The sequence below is a fragment of the Acartia tonsa genome, chromosome 5, assembly GCF_053477335.1.
Source record: "Acartia tonsa isolate MP-2025a chromosome 5, ASM5347733v1, whole genome shotgun sequence".
NCBI classification, from domain to species: Eukaryota; Metazoa; Arthropoda; class Copepoda; order Calanoida; family Acartiidae; genus Acartia; species Acartia tonsa.
The window spans coordinates 50,529,929-50,545,737 of record NC_137264.1 but is presented as its reverse complement, the minus strand read 5'-3'; the positions used below and the strand labels follow the sequence as shown (position 1 = coordinate 50,545,737).

Here is a 15,809-nt window from a genome sequence, read left to right as displayed (position 1 = left end):
CTTTTTTTAGGGGTTTACTTTCCCCCTTCTCCTCTCATCTTCCTCATTTTATGACGTCACATGAATCAAAAGTGGTGCAAAAGTAGTACAGATTGGGCTTCGTCCGGTCTGTCCGTTATATGTCCTTAAAGAATAGCTCGTATTGTTAATTTAAACATATTTGACTTGTCTTTTCGATATCAAGCTTGGCATGAAGATTCCTGTTGAGGTTAGGTATAATTGAGATAATGTATCAACTCATTACCCATAAGTACCTGATAATTTTTTTCTTTTTTTAAAACCAACCCGACGAACCCCAAACTGTCCCAGTTTTGAGCAAGACGATTCCTGTGACGTCATTTAAAAAGGGAAGGGGGGAAGAATATCTCTTCCCTTTTCTCCCATCTCTTTTGAAGAGATTTTCTTCCCCCCTTCCCTTTTTCTTTCCCGAATCTTATATGACGTAACTGGAATCGTCTTGCTCAAAACTGGGACAGTTTGGGGTTCGTCCCAAGGACCAGTAGGTGCAATGTTAAAAGCGAAGCATCTCTATAATCAAGTCTTAAAATATAAGTATGTCTATGTTAAGAATTCTGTAGTTAAGTAAATTTGTAATAGATTTAAACAGATTTTTTTGATTTCTAAATAATGTTGAATATTTAGTAAATATAAGTGACTGTACCATTGTATGACTTTTTAATTTGTAAAGTTTCAATATTATGTATGTTGTAATCCTTGTTTTATTTGAGACGTCATAGTTACATATGTGGCATTGAAAGAACACTAGGTAAAATAATAGCTTCATTAATATTTAAACAGAAATATAATATGAACATTATAAGATATTTATTTGTTTTCTTTCATTATTTTGCTCTTTAAGTGATTAGTTTTTATCTTTAATTATTATTTATTTTATAACAAATATTATCTTACAAAATTATATATATGCAAGGTTTTAAAAAATTTTTTAAATGTTTATAATAAATTATAAATTATGATTAAATAATAAGAAACAGCTGAGGGTGTAAAAATTTGCAACAAAAAAAATTGATGTCAGTCAGTTTGTGTCAGGTCGTTGTCATATTGACTTTGTTCAGAGTTTATTTTTTTTAAAAAATAATTTGTAACAAATTTGGTGAAAAGATTTTGACGAATGCGCGACCACTCAATGATTTATATTTTCCGCCGGTATAAATGTATTTGTTTAAGCCGCATCCACGGAAAAGTTATATATAGTATCGTATTTCAGACAATTTTCCACGAATATTAAATATAAAATTAATCCAGTTTTGTAGCCTGGGCCTTCGACCTCTTCGACCTCTCCTTCCTTGGCGAAGCCGTTAGTAATCATATAAACATCTTAAAAGAACATATTAGATGTACTATCATTAAGAATTTATTATTAAAAAAAATCCCCAATTTTGTTAATCTTGTGACAATTGATTAGTATGATATTACATAAGGGAATTAAGTCAAATATAATAAGACAAAGAATTTAATTTAAATTTTTTTACACTAATATATATTTTGTTCTTTCCCACAAATTTCCTTGTTAAGCACTAATAACCCCCCCCCCCCCCAACCGTATTTTCAAATATTTTTTTTTCAAATTTTCAAAAAGCAGAGGGGGGGGGGTGTAGTGTTTGTTTATTACTTTAGGTCATTAAAGGTTAGGTTATATTGGGTTCTGTGTATTACCACAGGGTTAGGGACTAGAAAAAACTATCCCTTCCCTATTATTTTTAGTTTTTTCAAAAATAATTGAGGGGGGGGGGGAGGTAAAGGTGAGATATTTAACTTCACAACCGTTCTGGGTGTTTTATGGGGGTGTATTAGATGATAGAATTCTGAAGGGGGTGAATAGCTAGGGGTTTTATCACTATCCATCACCCATAATTTTGCTAGGGGGTGGGATAAACCCATACACCCTTCTTCTGCACGTCTCTGAAAGTCAGGGATCGGCAGCCGCGCGTAAGCCGCGTGTAAGCCTCAGTGAAATCGTCATTTTATGACTACAAAATTCAGCTGGGTCTATAAAACTGCTCTTTAGCAGACAATCCTTCTTTCTGAAATTTCTTTTTCTGCTCACAAGCAGGTTTAAAACTGAGGCTTATGCGCGGCTGAGACGCGGCTGCCGAACCCTGCTAAAAGTAACTGCGGTAATAAAGTAAAATTTAGTTTTTAAACAATAATGCTTTGATCAAGCTGCGTCTTATACATCTGAAATCCATTTAGAAATATGACAAAAACTTGGAATAAAATAAAATATTTGACACTTAAAAATTATTTCCTTCACATTTTCTATTTCATACATTTAAATTAAACAATTGACAGTCAGGGAAAAGGAAGGACGAGGAAATTTCTTGAGATATAAGATTCTTATATCCAGGCCTAGCTATTCTAACAATCAATTCTACAAAAAATCACGAAACCTTTGAAAGTAAGGTAGGGGTATATCTTTTTATGTAACTGAAGAGGGGTGGGTAAAAAGGGGAGGAAAGGGGGAAGGGGGTTGTGGGGAAATTTTCCTTTAGAATTGTTTGTCAGAATCCCATTCCCTTTTCCCTGCTTATATCCAATTATATATAGTAGTAAGGATTTTGTTTTTGTTTAAAGCTTACAATTTTAATAACTATTGCGGCGATTGGGTTTTCTTCATTAGGTAAGCTTTACATAGCTATTGTAAGTAAGATTCATTGGCATTCCAGTAATCCCTGTCATATATTTAAAGACAGATAAGGGGAATATTATTAAATAGTACATTAGAGTTGGACAATACAACATATTTGAAAGCTATAAAAGACTGACATAGCAAAATATATATGCTAAATATATTTATCTTCCAGTGTTACTTAAGATAACAAATTGGGTAAATATAGTTTTTTTTTTAATTTTAAGAATTTTCAGTTATGAAATCGAGTGGTAAGGTTGTTTGCTTGCAGTTTTTTCTCTGAGCTGGATCTTTAAATCATTTCAATGGTGCGCCAAATCGGGGTGAGCCAACTTTCCACCAATGAGAGCACATCATTTTACGAAATGCCGCGCTATGATTGGCTGAAATTCGGCGCACCCCGATTTGGCGCACCATTGAAATGATTTAAAGATCCATCTCTGGTTAGAACACGAAGGGATAGGACATTAGACTGTAAATTAATCTGGCTCCCAAAGTTTTACATCTGCGTTATCTTATTTGTTAAAAAACTTTGGGAACTTTAAAATATTGGTTAAAAACTAGCAGTTTCCAACGCTTTAAACCTTTTACTCAATTTATCGTCCATTGTCTTATCCCTTAAGATCCCTAGCTAGTCAGGGATTTAAAGGGATAAGATAATGGCCGATAAATTGATGCACAACCCCAATGAGTATACACAAAACCTACCATTCTGTAGGCTACAATGAGAGGTTGAAACGTTTGGGTACTATGACAAATAACTTTAGTTATCAATTAATAAAAATTCAATAAAAGTCCCCAAACGTTAAAAGTCCCAAAACTTTATTTAAAAACGTTGGGGATCATTATCCCCTCCCTCCCTAATAGCTAGTCAAGACAACAATTATCAGTATTTTGTAATTCAAATATGAATATATTGTCCACATCTAATATACATATCTAACATATGCAAAGGTAAAACAAACTAAACTCAATGTGTTAGGGGGGATAATGTAGTAACAGCTTGGCTTTCCAAACTTAAATCTCTTTCACATGTCCGCAAATACGCTTTCTATGTCAAAATATTATTCAAATATTTTAGTTCTTTTTAGGATTCCTCATAAATTAGAGGTTTAAAGCACAAGTGCGTGATAACATCCATAAAAGCAAAGCTTATTGCATTAAGTTACTAACATTTTTATCATTGCATTGTAGAGTAGCCTCACATACAATTAAAATTTTTGGTGGAAAAGTTTGGACACTGGAGGTTTATACATCCCAAATAAGATTTAACCATGGTTCCCATAGTTTTAGGTCAATTAATATATATCTTTAGGTACAAGCAAATTTTTTTTCTCCATTTTCCTATGAGTTTAACTTTTTTTGCTAAGCTTAAAATATTGTGACTTAAACTAATTTTATATAGGTTGATCATAGAAACTTATGAATTTTGCTAATCTTGTATAGTATTTTATGAATGAAATATCAGATCATCAGATTTTAAAATTAATAAAGTGTTAAATTATGTAATAGGCTAGTGATACAAAGTTAAAAAAAAATATCTTTATATATTTTTTTACCACATTAGATATTTAGAAAATTGGATATTTTTGCTTCTCAATTTTTTTATTTTAATTTATTACTACATTTTTCACAACAGCTTTGGGCTTGAGAATCAGCGAATAAGACAGGTTGAGTCAGTAAACTGTACATTGAATAGTAATATATGTCCTTGGGTAATATATAATATTAGCGGCTACGCCCCTAGAGGCCTCTAGTGGCATTTAAATGTTTTTGTTTTATTTTAAATATCTAATTTGAGAAATAATTTGTCTATGGTCAATCAGCTGTTAAATTCATGTCTCTACGCAGCGCCACTACGCTACGTAGAGACATTCATACGCTAGCGAAACTATGCGGCAGGAATATTTCAACTTTTTTCGATTTTATTGTGATTTCTCTTGGGAGGGTGGTGGTATCCTCCCCCAAAATATTTATAAACCTTCCCAGGACCTATGAGAATCTACCCTGTTAAGAAGAACCCGATCGGTTGAGCGGTTAGCGAGATCCTTTGGTACAGACACACAGACACACAAACAAACATCCTGTTACTTTAGTATATGGATACTTGTGTGTCCATCTATTCTAAAAATCAATTATAATTAGTGATTTCAATGGATAAGAGAATGAATTATAGATTTATGTACATCCCCAATATTGATAAAATTAATAAAATAATTATCTGTAGATTAAAAATATCGACTGGAACGTTTGAACACACAAAATTTAATTAAATTCCCAAAGTTTTTAAGCTATTTAAAAAGAAAACTTTGGGTACAAGTGTTATTACCAGTCCATAGTCCATGATTATGCTAAAGTTTGAAAGTACATTGACACAACTACTAAAGTATGGGAGGCTCCTAGTTATAATATAACTAACTACATATACAACAATGTGGTTGCATTTGAATTATTTTTGTTTTATTTTGGGTAAAAATTCAGTTAAATGGTTGGTTTAGTATTGGTATTCATTTTAAACATAGATCTTGTATGGTGTGTAATAATGTTGACATTATCAAATTATTACTATTGTTTCTAAATGTCATCCTTGATTGGTAAACAACAATAGGAATAATCCTTTGATTTGTATTGAATTCTTTATGGATCATTTACATTAAATCATACTAAATATGGTTTTTCAACAAAATTCAAAACAGTAACACTGACATTCACTGAACTTTGCCAGAGAGGTGTATTTCTTAAGGGGTTTAAAAATGAAAGATGATTTTCTACTACCTTCTTCTGCATACCTGAGATTTAGAACAATTTTTATCCAGCAAAAATGAATAGGATTCGGAACCATTCAAAACTGAACAACCAACATTAAGCATGTAAAACCCTATTATATAAAATACCTTTTTTAAAAGCGAAGCTTTTCTATAATTAAGGTCAGTCCGTCCGTCCGTCACAGAGAGTTAGCTCTTTTCGTTAATTTAAACAGGTTAGAATTGTCCTATCGATTCCAAACTTTGCATGATGATTCCTATAGTAGATATGTACAATTAAGAAAGCGTAGCAACTCTATAAACAATACCAGAATGTCCGTACGTCCATTTTAAACATGTAGTTTTTTATTATAAGATAAAAATGAAGAAGTGGAAAGTATCTTTGTGGATAAGAGAATGTCTGGCAGAAATTCTTGGAACAGGAAAAGATGATATTAATTATCTCCAAAAATTTTTTTTCAAAATCTTTACTATTGTTCATTGATTATTTACGTAAAGATAAATGGGTCTTTAACATTTTCTTTAAAATTTATCTTAAATAAATCAGGGCTCGGCAGCCGCGGCGAAGCTAGCCTACAATTTTGCTGTTAAGCTGCTTTATAAATTTTGTTTTAAAAAGAGAGATTGTCATATATGGGTCAAGTATAGACTTTCAAATTATTTTTATATTAGTAAAAAGTTGATTTCTCTAAGGCTTACAGTAAGGAAACACGCGGCTGCCGAGCCTTGCCTTCAATGACTAAGCATTTGAAAAAATAAAATTCAAATACCCAGTATTCTTAATATGTAAGGAATTACTTGAAAATACAAAACCTATTTTTTCGTCTTGATTCTAACATCCATAATTTAAATCAAATAATTTTATATTTTAATGTAATTATCTTCCAAACCAGGAATACTGCTGGCCTTTGGAACTGGAAGTGTAGCACAGGAAATCATTATAGATGCAGACTTATAGATTATTGCAAATCTCATTTTTATGCGATTTTTTTAGAAAGGATAGGGAGCTATAGAGTTTACACTTTTTCTATAATAACAAAAAAATTATTAGTTGATTGACTCAAATGAAATCCCTCCCTTATCCTTAATTATTTTGAACATATTATCAAATTAAAATTTTTGATCTAACAAAAAGTTATTTATAATGATAAATAACCAGGCTGTACTATCTGGCCGCCAGCCTCTTGACATGTTATCAATAAACATTGGGTGGGCAGCAGGAGTTATTCTTGGTATTCTCTCATCCGCGGCTGTTTCAGGTAAACTATGCAAGGATCTTAAAAAAAATAATGCCGAAAGTTGGGAAGCTTTAAAGAGTAACATATTTAACTAAAAATCATTTTTGCCATTGGTCATTTTCTTTTTAAAAAAAATACCATTTACCTTTGAGGAGTAATCCAAGTATATTGACAGAGCCCCTGGACAGGGCAAATTTGTCGTCAGTTTACCTTCCTAATATGGGCCTCATTTATTGGTCATTTTTTCATCCAGTGGTATGAGATGGGTTGGGTAAAAGGGGATGGATACGGACAAAGCCCAAATTGTTCCGAATTTGTATCACTTTTGAAAAGTGCGACTCCAGTTACGTCATATTTTTCTTTCCCGAAAAAGGGAAGGGGGAAAGAAAAAAAAGGGAAGGGGGGAAGAAAAAAGAGATGAGAGAAAAGGGGGTTTTCCCCATCTCTTTTGAAGAGATTTTCTTCCCCCCTTCCCTTTTTCGGGAAAGAAAAATGTGACGTAACTGGAGTCGCACTTTTCAAAAGTGATACAAATTCGGAACAATTTGGGCTTTGTCATGGATACGAGGTATAAATTATTACTTTATAAGGCTACATGAAATGCTGTTGCTACATCCAAATAATAATATATCGACTCCTGCAGGCTGCAGGGGTCAAACTCTAAATTCTTCTTTACCACATTTGTTTTCTTCTAAAAGAACAAAAGATTTAAAAAATATTTTGAAACATGTAGCTAAGCACTAAAATATAAGTGTATTAGAAATATACAACATGCAATTTACATAACCATTTCCTCTAGTCTTAAAAATTAGCATAAACACTAACTATCTATTTATATTTATTTTTAAAGTACCTCATTTAAGGAAAATGCGGTCTTAGGTGGGTTAAAAACTGGATATAATACGATGCTAGACATAGTTTTTTCGTATGGATGAGAACCGGTTCCTATCCACCGGATTCAAATGAATACGAGAAAACAAATTTTAAACATGGAAAACAATTGTAATAACCCTTTCAATGACAATTCTAAATATTTCAAAAGTTGAATATACCTATTTATTTGAAAATGATAATAAATTTTTCAAGAAAAAAAGTATACGTTCCTTTTTCTATACTTAATGTTTAAAACATAATTTAAATAATCATGTTTATATTTTAGGAGCTCATTTAAATCCTGCAGTAACCATTGCTCAAGCTGTTATGGGCCAGTTTCCATGGAAAAAGGTAGGAAATTATTTTTCTCGTATTCATTCGAATCCGGTGGATAGGAACCGGTTCTCATCCATACGAAAAAAAACTATGTCTAGCATCGTATTATATCCAGCTTTCTACGAAGATAAAAATGTACAATCATAAGAATAAAACCAGTTTTTTTAGCCGGTGCCTTTGGCACCTCGGGGCTAAAAAAACTAGTTTTAATCTTATAATTGTACATTTTATATCCGCGGAAAGCCGTTTATAATACGATGCGAGAAATAACTATTAAGTGTTTACTTAATAAATTTTTCCTTTAAACAAATTTTAACACAATGTAAATAAGTTAAAATGGAGGTCAAGGGTTAAACCATACAACCCCGTAATTATCGGTATCCTTATATAGTAACAGGATGAATGTTTGTCTGTTTGTACCGAAGGATCTGGCTAACAACTGAATCGATCGGATTCTCCTTAACAATGTAGCTTCTTATACGTCCCTGAAAGGTTCATAACTATTTTGGGGGAGTTTACCACCACACACCCCAGAGAAATCGACAAGATTTAAAAAATAAACTAAAAACGCCACCCTTCGGACATTTTTGCAATTAGGTAAAAACAGAACTAACACCATATATCGGCGAATAAAATATTTTTAATAAATAGTTGATCTTAAAATATATTTAAAAGAAACAATTTTACGTGTCCCTAGAGGCCTCTGGGGGCATATCCGCTAGTGAGTAAGTAAATAAACCATTAAAATATGACTTTGATCTCCCCTCCCACCAGAAGTAATATCTTGTGCATGCTCTTAAGGAGAGCAGGATTTTCTTTATATATGAGCATAGGAATGTTTACTGGTAATCTGGCTGCTTTTAAAACTAACTTTTTTAATGTAGCAAAGCTACTCTACAATTCACTTTATCTGTCTGTCAGTCAGCCCGTAATGCTATAGAGGGAATTATATTTTCCCAACTGTTATTCAATATAGACGGCTCTGTATCATTTTGTAAAGATTTCTGTAACAATAAGCATCCAGTATATAATTTACTTTGTCCGTCGGTCTGTCAGACATGCTAAAAATAAAGATATTAGAAAATATAAAATACTTGAAAAAGGTTTCGTGATTCTTGATTTGAGAAAATGCTCTTTAAACCTTCTTGTCTGTATTACCATACATGATTTTTTTGCTTCGCTACCTAAAGAAATTGTCACCCTTTTTAATTTCAGGTGCCACACTATCTGTTGTCTCAGTATCTTGGAGCCTTCTTGGGTAGGATTAATATAAAGTAGGATTTAGTTTCAACAAGGAAATATTTTGTTTTGGTTAATTGGAGAGAAGCAGATCAAGCGTTCTGGTCTAGAATTAAAGTGGATCACACGCATAGAATTTTTGGGACAAAAAGTATTCTTAAATCAATTATACCATATTTTTCGCGGTAAATTAATCTTTTATATGTTGGGAAAAATCAAGGTTCGGCATCCGCAAAACTACCTTAGCCCCAAATATATATCAACTAAATGAAATAGCTTGTGATTACAGCCGCAGTTAAGCCACCCACTTTTACATCAACAAGTATTCGAGTCGATTCTATTTACCCTTTTCAAATGACAAACTTCCGTTCTTGTTACTAATCTTGAGTAACCCAAAAAAAGACGGTTGCTCAATAGCCAGCACTGGTATTGATGACAAAGCCCAAATTGTGTTAAAATTGTGTCAAAAATCTTCCGTAATGTGACGTAATAAAAATGAGGGATTATCTATCTCTTTTTTTTTTAAGGGTTTTCTTTCCCACTTCTCCTCTTATCTCCCTTATTTTTTACGTCACATGGATCTTTTTTGACACATTTTAACACAATTTGGACTTAGTCGTATTGATTATAATTCATATTTCTAGGCGCAGGAGTTACACTTTTAACCTACAGGGAAAATATTCTTGACTTTGCTGGCGGTGAATTTCAGGTAGAGTATTTATTTGTGCTTTACCACAAAGGACCTGGCGAGCTCTGAAACCCCTCCATTGTTTAGAAATAAATTGAAAGTATGGGTGATTAACCTTGCAGAAATCAATAAGGGCACATCATATTCCTAACCAACAGCAAGAACATTTTTAAATAAAACGTAAAAGGCTAATAAAATTTTGCAGGTTTCAGGTGAAAATGGAACAGCTGGCATTTTTGTAACTTCACCTAAACCTGGACTATCAAATTTTTCTGGAGCTATTGATCAGGTTCATCTAATTATTGTTAAACCAATAAACCAAGCAATTTAATTTAAAAACAGGGGACTTTTTTTGAGAGGGGTAAATACAAAGTTTTAATAGTTATACAAAATTCAAAGTATAAATATCTTTGTATCAAAATACCTCAAAGTTACATATTGTATCATATGTTTTACTTATGTATAATTAATTTTTTTTAAATTGTACTCTAGAAATTCTAAGCAGATCTGGCCTTGGATTTGTTTATTTCATGGCAATGAATAATCTGCTGATCATATAATTGTTATTCAATAAATTTTGATTAATTGAAAATTGATAAATTCATTGTAATATTTAAAGGTTGTTGGTACAGCATTACTTACTCTGTGTCTTGCAATTCTAGGTATCTTTTTCATATCATGGCTTGATCTTTTTTTTAGCTCTCCTTTCCAAATTTGAGGGACAGAGCATCTATGTGAAACTAATTTAAAGAGACTCCTATTTAAGATTAGTGACCTAATGTAAATTATTTTCTCGTATTCATTCAAATCCGGTGAATAGGAACCGGTTCTCATCCATACGAAAAAACTATGTCTAGCATCGAATTATATCCAGCTTTCTACGAATATAAAAATGCACCTCGGGGCTAAAAAAACTGGTTTTAATTTCATAATTGTACATTCTATATCCGCAGAAAGCCGATTATAATACGATGCGAGAAATAACTATTACTTTTTCTGATTCACAATAGCAACTGGAAAATCTTCAAAAATATTTTCAGGAAATCCACGAAATGAGAAGTTGGTTGGTAATCTTGGACCTTTTCTAGTTGGCCTAATTGTTCTTGCCATTGGGGTTTGCTTTGGTGATAACACAGGGTATGTGTTTTATAGGAGCTTTGTTCTTATATATTGAAGATTATTAGCAGGGGCAGTGATTCAGAAAATTAATTCTGTTTGGAATTGTTACAAATTTAAATATTTGTAAAACTTGTTTTGGGTTGTAACTAAAGGGATGTGGGTAAGAAGTGAGGAAAAGTAATTGAGTTTTGGGGAAATGTTCAACTAGAAAAATGGCCCATTGTCCCTGATATTTGAATGTCAACCTAATTTTATGACTATAGTGTAATTATTCTAGCTGCAAAAATTAAATTTTGCAATCTTGCAGACATAAAAAAAGCTTTTAGGAACAGGAATTTTTATAGTTTTATTGACAATGCATGTACATTTTAAAATACAATTAAGATATCTACTTAATAGATATAAAATTTTGGAAGGCAAGATGAATTATTAAAAATTTTTTGTTTCTTTCAAAGCATTATGAAGATAATTAAAACAATGTCTTGGAACGCAATCTTTATGATTTTTTAAAAAATTTCTTTATGTTTCAGGTATGCTATAAATCCAGCTCGGGACCTTGGACCAAGAATCTTGTTACTCATAACTGGCTATGGAACTGAGGCATTCTCTGTCAGTTATTACTGGTAATCTTTAATTGATTAGAAAATTTTAATTTAAAATATTTCTCAACTTTTCAAAAAAAAAATTGTTTTTCAATTTGGAAGCCTGAGGCAATACAGCTTTTCTACTATTTAAAAAAATGTTCAATGTTAATAAGGGGTGCTTCGATTTCTACAATTAGTAAAATTACTTCTATCTAGATTTTTTTTAATACAGTTTTACTTAAAGTAGCAGAGATACATTTAGAAATGTCATTTATAATTGTTATCAGTTGGAAAATTGTTATAAAAAAAACATCATCTGTTGTAAAAATGCCATGTATCCGTTAAATGTTTAAGTCACTTTTTAAAAATACAAAACTGTCAGCGGCTGCCAAGCTCTGAAAAATGCTTATAATCTTAGAAGAGCAAAATATTTTCTCAAATAGAGACCTTGACTTCCACCTATATGTATCTAGGTTTTGGATTCCTGTAGTTTGTTGTCATATTGGAGGAATACTTGGTTCTCTCATCCATTTTCTTTTTATTGATGGATTTCATCAGGTACTAATTATATTAAAAGTAATGCAGTGCTTGTTTGTGTGTCAGACTATTTGTAGGTTTTTTTATTGCACAATCTTTGACAATATTTTCCTTTAAATAAGGTAACAAAGGAAATTGTAGAACAGTTTAATTTACGTAGTTATTGTGGATTAGGTCTGAATTTTGTCTATATTAGTTGTGCGCTCTAACCATGCGGGGCCAATTGCCTAACCCTGTCGGGCAATCACATAACTCAATAAAACAAAACCTAACCTAAAATAACCTATAAAAAGCCATTTTAAAAATACGACGAATCGCCCTTTAAGGGGCGTTACCACGAAAAGAACTATTCCAAAAATTTATACTATTTTACTTATATTACCAAAACTAATATAGCCAGGATGGAAGGGGACATTGGTATGTAAATTACACTGGTTGGCTAAAAAAAACTTTGGCTATTTGTAATGGAATTTTTGTATTGTTAAAAGCGAAGCTTTTCTATAATTAGGGTCGGTCCGTCCGTCTGTCTGTCCGTCTGTCTGTCCGTCCGTCCGTCTGTCAGTCCGCCCGTCCGTACGTCACAGTTAGCTCTTTTTGTTAATTTAAACAGGTTAGAATTGTCCTGTCGATTCCAAACTTTGCATGATGATTCCTGTAGTAGTTAGGTGCAATTTAGAAAGCGTAGCAACTCTATAATCAATACCAGAATGTTCGTATTTCCACTTTAAAAATGTCGATTCTTAACTTTTTTGACAACAAATTTTAAGTTAAGTTTATCCGATTCTTCTGATTTTTTGAAAACTGATTTCTATTAAAACAAGGTACAATGTTATAAGCAAAGCATCTCTATAAACAAGTCCCAAAAATGTTAGTATGTCCTTAAACAGTATCATCTATTTATGCAGTTTTGCAACAAATTTACTCACAATATTGTTTGTACTGATGCATTGATATTCTGCTAATGCAGTTCTGACAATCTACAAGTGTTAATGTTCGTTTGTCCTTCCATTGCAGAGCTTCGCTTTTATGAATGTTGTCATCCTTGTTTGTACGAAATTAGTTGTGTCCAACCATCAATTGTAATCCAAGAAAGGGTTCCAAGACAAACGCAGGAGTGTTAAAATATTTGTTTGTAAGTGTACAGATTAGGTTAGGTTAATATATTAATGTTATACGATTAAGCCCCCCGCAATAGTTAGGCATTTAAAATACATAAAAGATGGTCTAAAATAGGTTAGGTTTGTCCACTCCGACGTTAAGGACTCCTGCGTTTGTCCTAGGACCCACGAAAAGAATACTGTTGCGTTTCATCATTCCGCTGAAATGCAGGGTCAACAAATTTAATGACACTATAGCTTTAAATATACGACTAATAACTAATGCTAAAAATTATGCGTTGCTGATTGACATAATCGTTCTTGTTGTTTTACTTCTAACCTGCTAGACGAAGAGTAGAAGAGTAAAAACTTGTTTTCTCTGAAAAAGTTAAGTTTTATATTTTTCTTGTTCAAGTTGAAGTGTGTTTCTTTAATTTTCGTTTCCCTAACTCGTTGTGTATCGTTATGTCGTTAGGCGTTATGTCAGTAGCGGCGACAAATCAATGTCTTCAATGCATTCTTTTATACTATTTAATTATACTAGAAGCTTCGCCCCTAGCTTCTAATGGCTTTACCCTAAGAGGTAATAATTCCCTACTTTTATTTAGGATGGGGTAGGAAAGGGAAAAATAGCCTAAAACCAATAGTTTAGATATTCCTAAAGTAGAGAACTCAATCGACTAGTAATTAACGAAATCATGAGTTCAAACAAAAAGCTTAATACTTTATATAATACTAGCGGCTACGCCTCTAGAGGCCACTAGGGGCACTTGAGGAGTAGAGAGTCGAATTTAATAAACCAATTTCTTATTTTAGATTTAAAAGAAAAAGTAAAAAAAAATTGGGGGGGGCGAAATTTTTTTGGGGGGGGGTTGCCCCTTCCCCTCTCATTTTTAATTTTAATTAAACAAAACAAATTTCTGGGGGGGGGGATTTTTCATTTTTTTTGGGGGGGGGGGGTTGGGGGTGTCCCACCCCCGAGAAAAAAGTTATAAACCTTCCCGGGACCTATGAGAAGCTACCCTGTTAAGGAGAACCCGATCGGTTTAGCGGTTAGCGAGATCCTTCGGTACAGACACACAGACACCCAAACAGACATCCTGTTACTTTAGTATAAGGATGATCAAATCCTATACTAATATAAAAGATTTTAATTCGATTTTATTTCATCTTTACCTTCTACGACCGTGCGTAATCTTGTTTTTTAGTAGCGAAGCTACTCTATAATTCACAATGTCCGTCCGTCTGTCCGTCTGTCCGTCTGTCTGTCCGTCCGTCCGTAATTAATGAATTGGGGGAAACGTGATTTTCTCGGCTCCTATATAAGATAGAGAGCTGAAATTTTTTGACAACATTCCCATTATTAAGGAGCACAATTAACTATTAAACATCAATGGCGGTCGGACTGCTTTTTAGCAGGTTTTAGGCTATTTTTTATATTTTCCAAATTTTCCCCATATCTTTGGTGTTTATGGTCCGATTTTCAAAATTTTTTAAGTTAAAGATATCAAAATTAAATTTCCCGTCATTTGAAGAAAACAACAATGAAGGACAGACTTTCTTTTTGCAGGTTTTTGGCTATTTTTATATTTTTCACATTTTCCCCATATCTTTGGTGTTTATGGTCCGATTTTCGAAATTTTTTCAGTTAAAGATATCAAAATAAAATTTCCTGTCGTTTATAGAAACCAACAATGACAGTCAGACTGTCTTTTTGCAGGTTTTTGGCTATTTTTATATTTTTCACATTTTTACCCATATCTTTGGTGTTTACGGTCCAATTTTCAAAAAATATTCAGTTAAAGATATTAAAATTAAATTTCTGGTGTTTTAATAAAAGAAACAATGGCGGCCAAACTGCCTTTTAGCAGGTTTTTGGCTATTTTTATATATTTGACATATTTCCCCATATCTTTGGTATTTTTGATCCAATTTCAAAACTTTTTTGCATTAACAGTTTCAAAATATTTTCCCCAATGTTATGTGCATCTAGTATGTAATTTACTTTAACCGTTTTCATTATACAAAATAAAACAAGGTTTCGTGTTTTTTTTCTCCAATAAATCTATTCTTGATTTTAATAAATACACTTTAAATCTACTTCTACGTATTCCAATCCACAATTTTTGTGCTTCGCTACTTATGGATGTTGTCATCCTTGTTTTTCTGTCAAATGTTATATTTTACTTCCTTATTGCTTTTAGTTGTTGTTTATTTACTTTTCCTTAAAATAATATACATATATTATATTTGTACACATTGAAAGGTGTTGTCTTTCTGACTTTATTGTCCTTGTTATTCTAGATTTTTAGGAGACCTTCTGTTCTAAAATAAGCATGTCCATACGCTTATTTTATTGTGTTTTTAGTCCCACTAATCAACAAAGATGACAAATAGGTGGGGGTAAAGGGTTGATTACTCTATATGGATGTAAGGACAGACAAGCCCTTAATGTATAAAAGAATAGGTAATTTCAACTCACTTTTTGTATTTCAGAATGATAGCTAGAAGATATAAAATTGAACTTATGAGCTTTAGAAAATGACTCTTAATTTTTACAATAATATGATATGGATTGTTATGACATTATTTAATTAATTAATTGTTTTTAACTTTTTAATAAAATGTTTTAGTCTTCAATAACTTACAAACAAACTAACTGAGTTATATAGCTTCGCAACTG

The 15,809-nt window shown here is 32.3% G+C and overlaps 1 protein-coding gene across 1 annotated transcript; it reads left to right on the top strand.

The window, feature by feature from the left end:
- The first annotated feature begins 5,680 nt into the window (after window positions 1-5,680).
- LOC145319755 (aquaporin-3-like) lies at window positions 5,681-15,781 on the top strand. The gene is made up of 12 exons (XM_080162089.1): window positions 5,681-5,840; window positions 6,312-6,347; window positions 6,576-6,674; window positions 7,813-7,877; window positions 9,078-9,120; window positions 9,746-9,810; window positions 9,995-10,078; window positions 10,409-10,451; window positions 10,830-10,926; window positions 11,439-11,531; window positions 11,966-12,050; window positions 15,623-15,781. The coding sequence occupies exons 1-12, from the start codon at window positions 5,777-5,779 to the stop codon at window positions 15,632-15,634; spliced, it is 786 nt and encodes a 261-aa protein (XP_080018215.1). The 5' UTR covers window positions 5,681-5,776; the 3' UTR covers window positions 15,635-15,781.
- The last annotated feature ends 28 nt before the right edge of the window (window positions 15,782-15,809 follow it).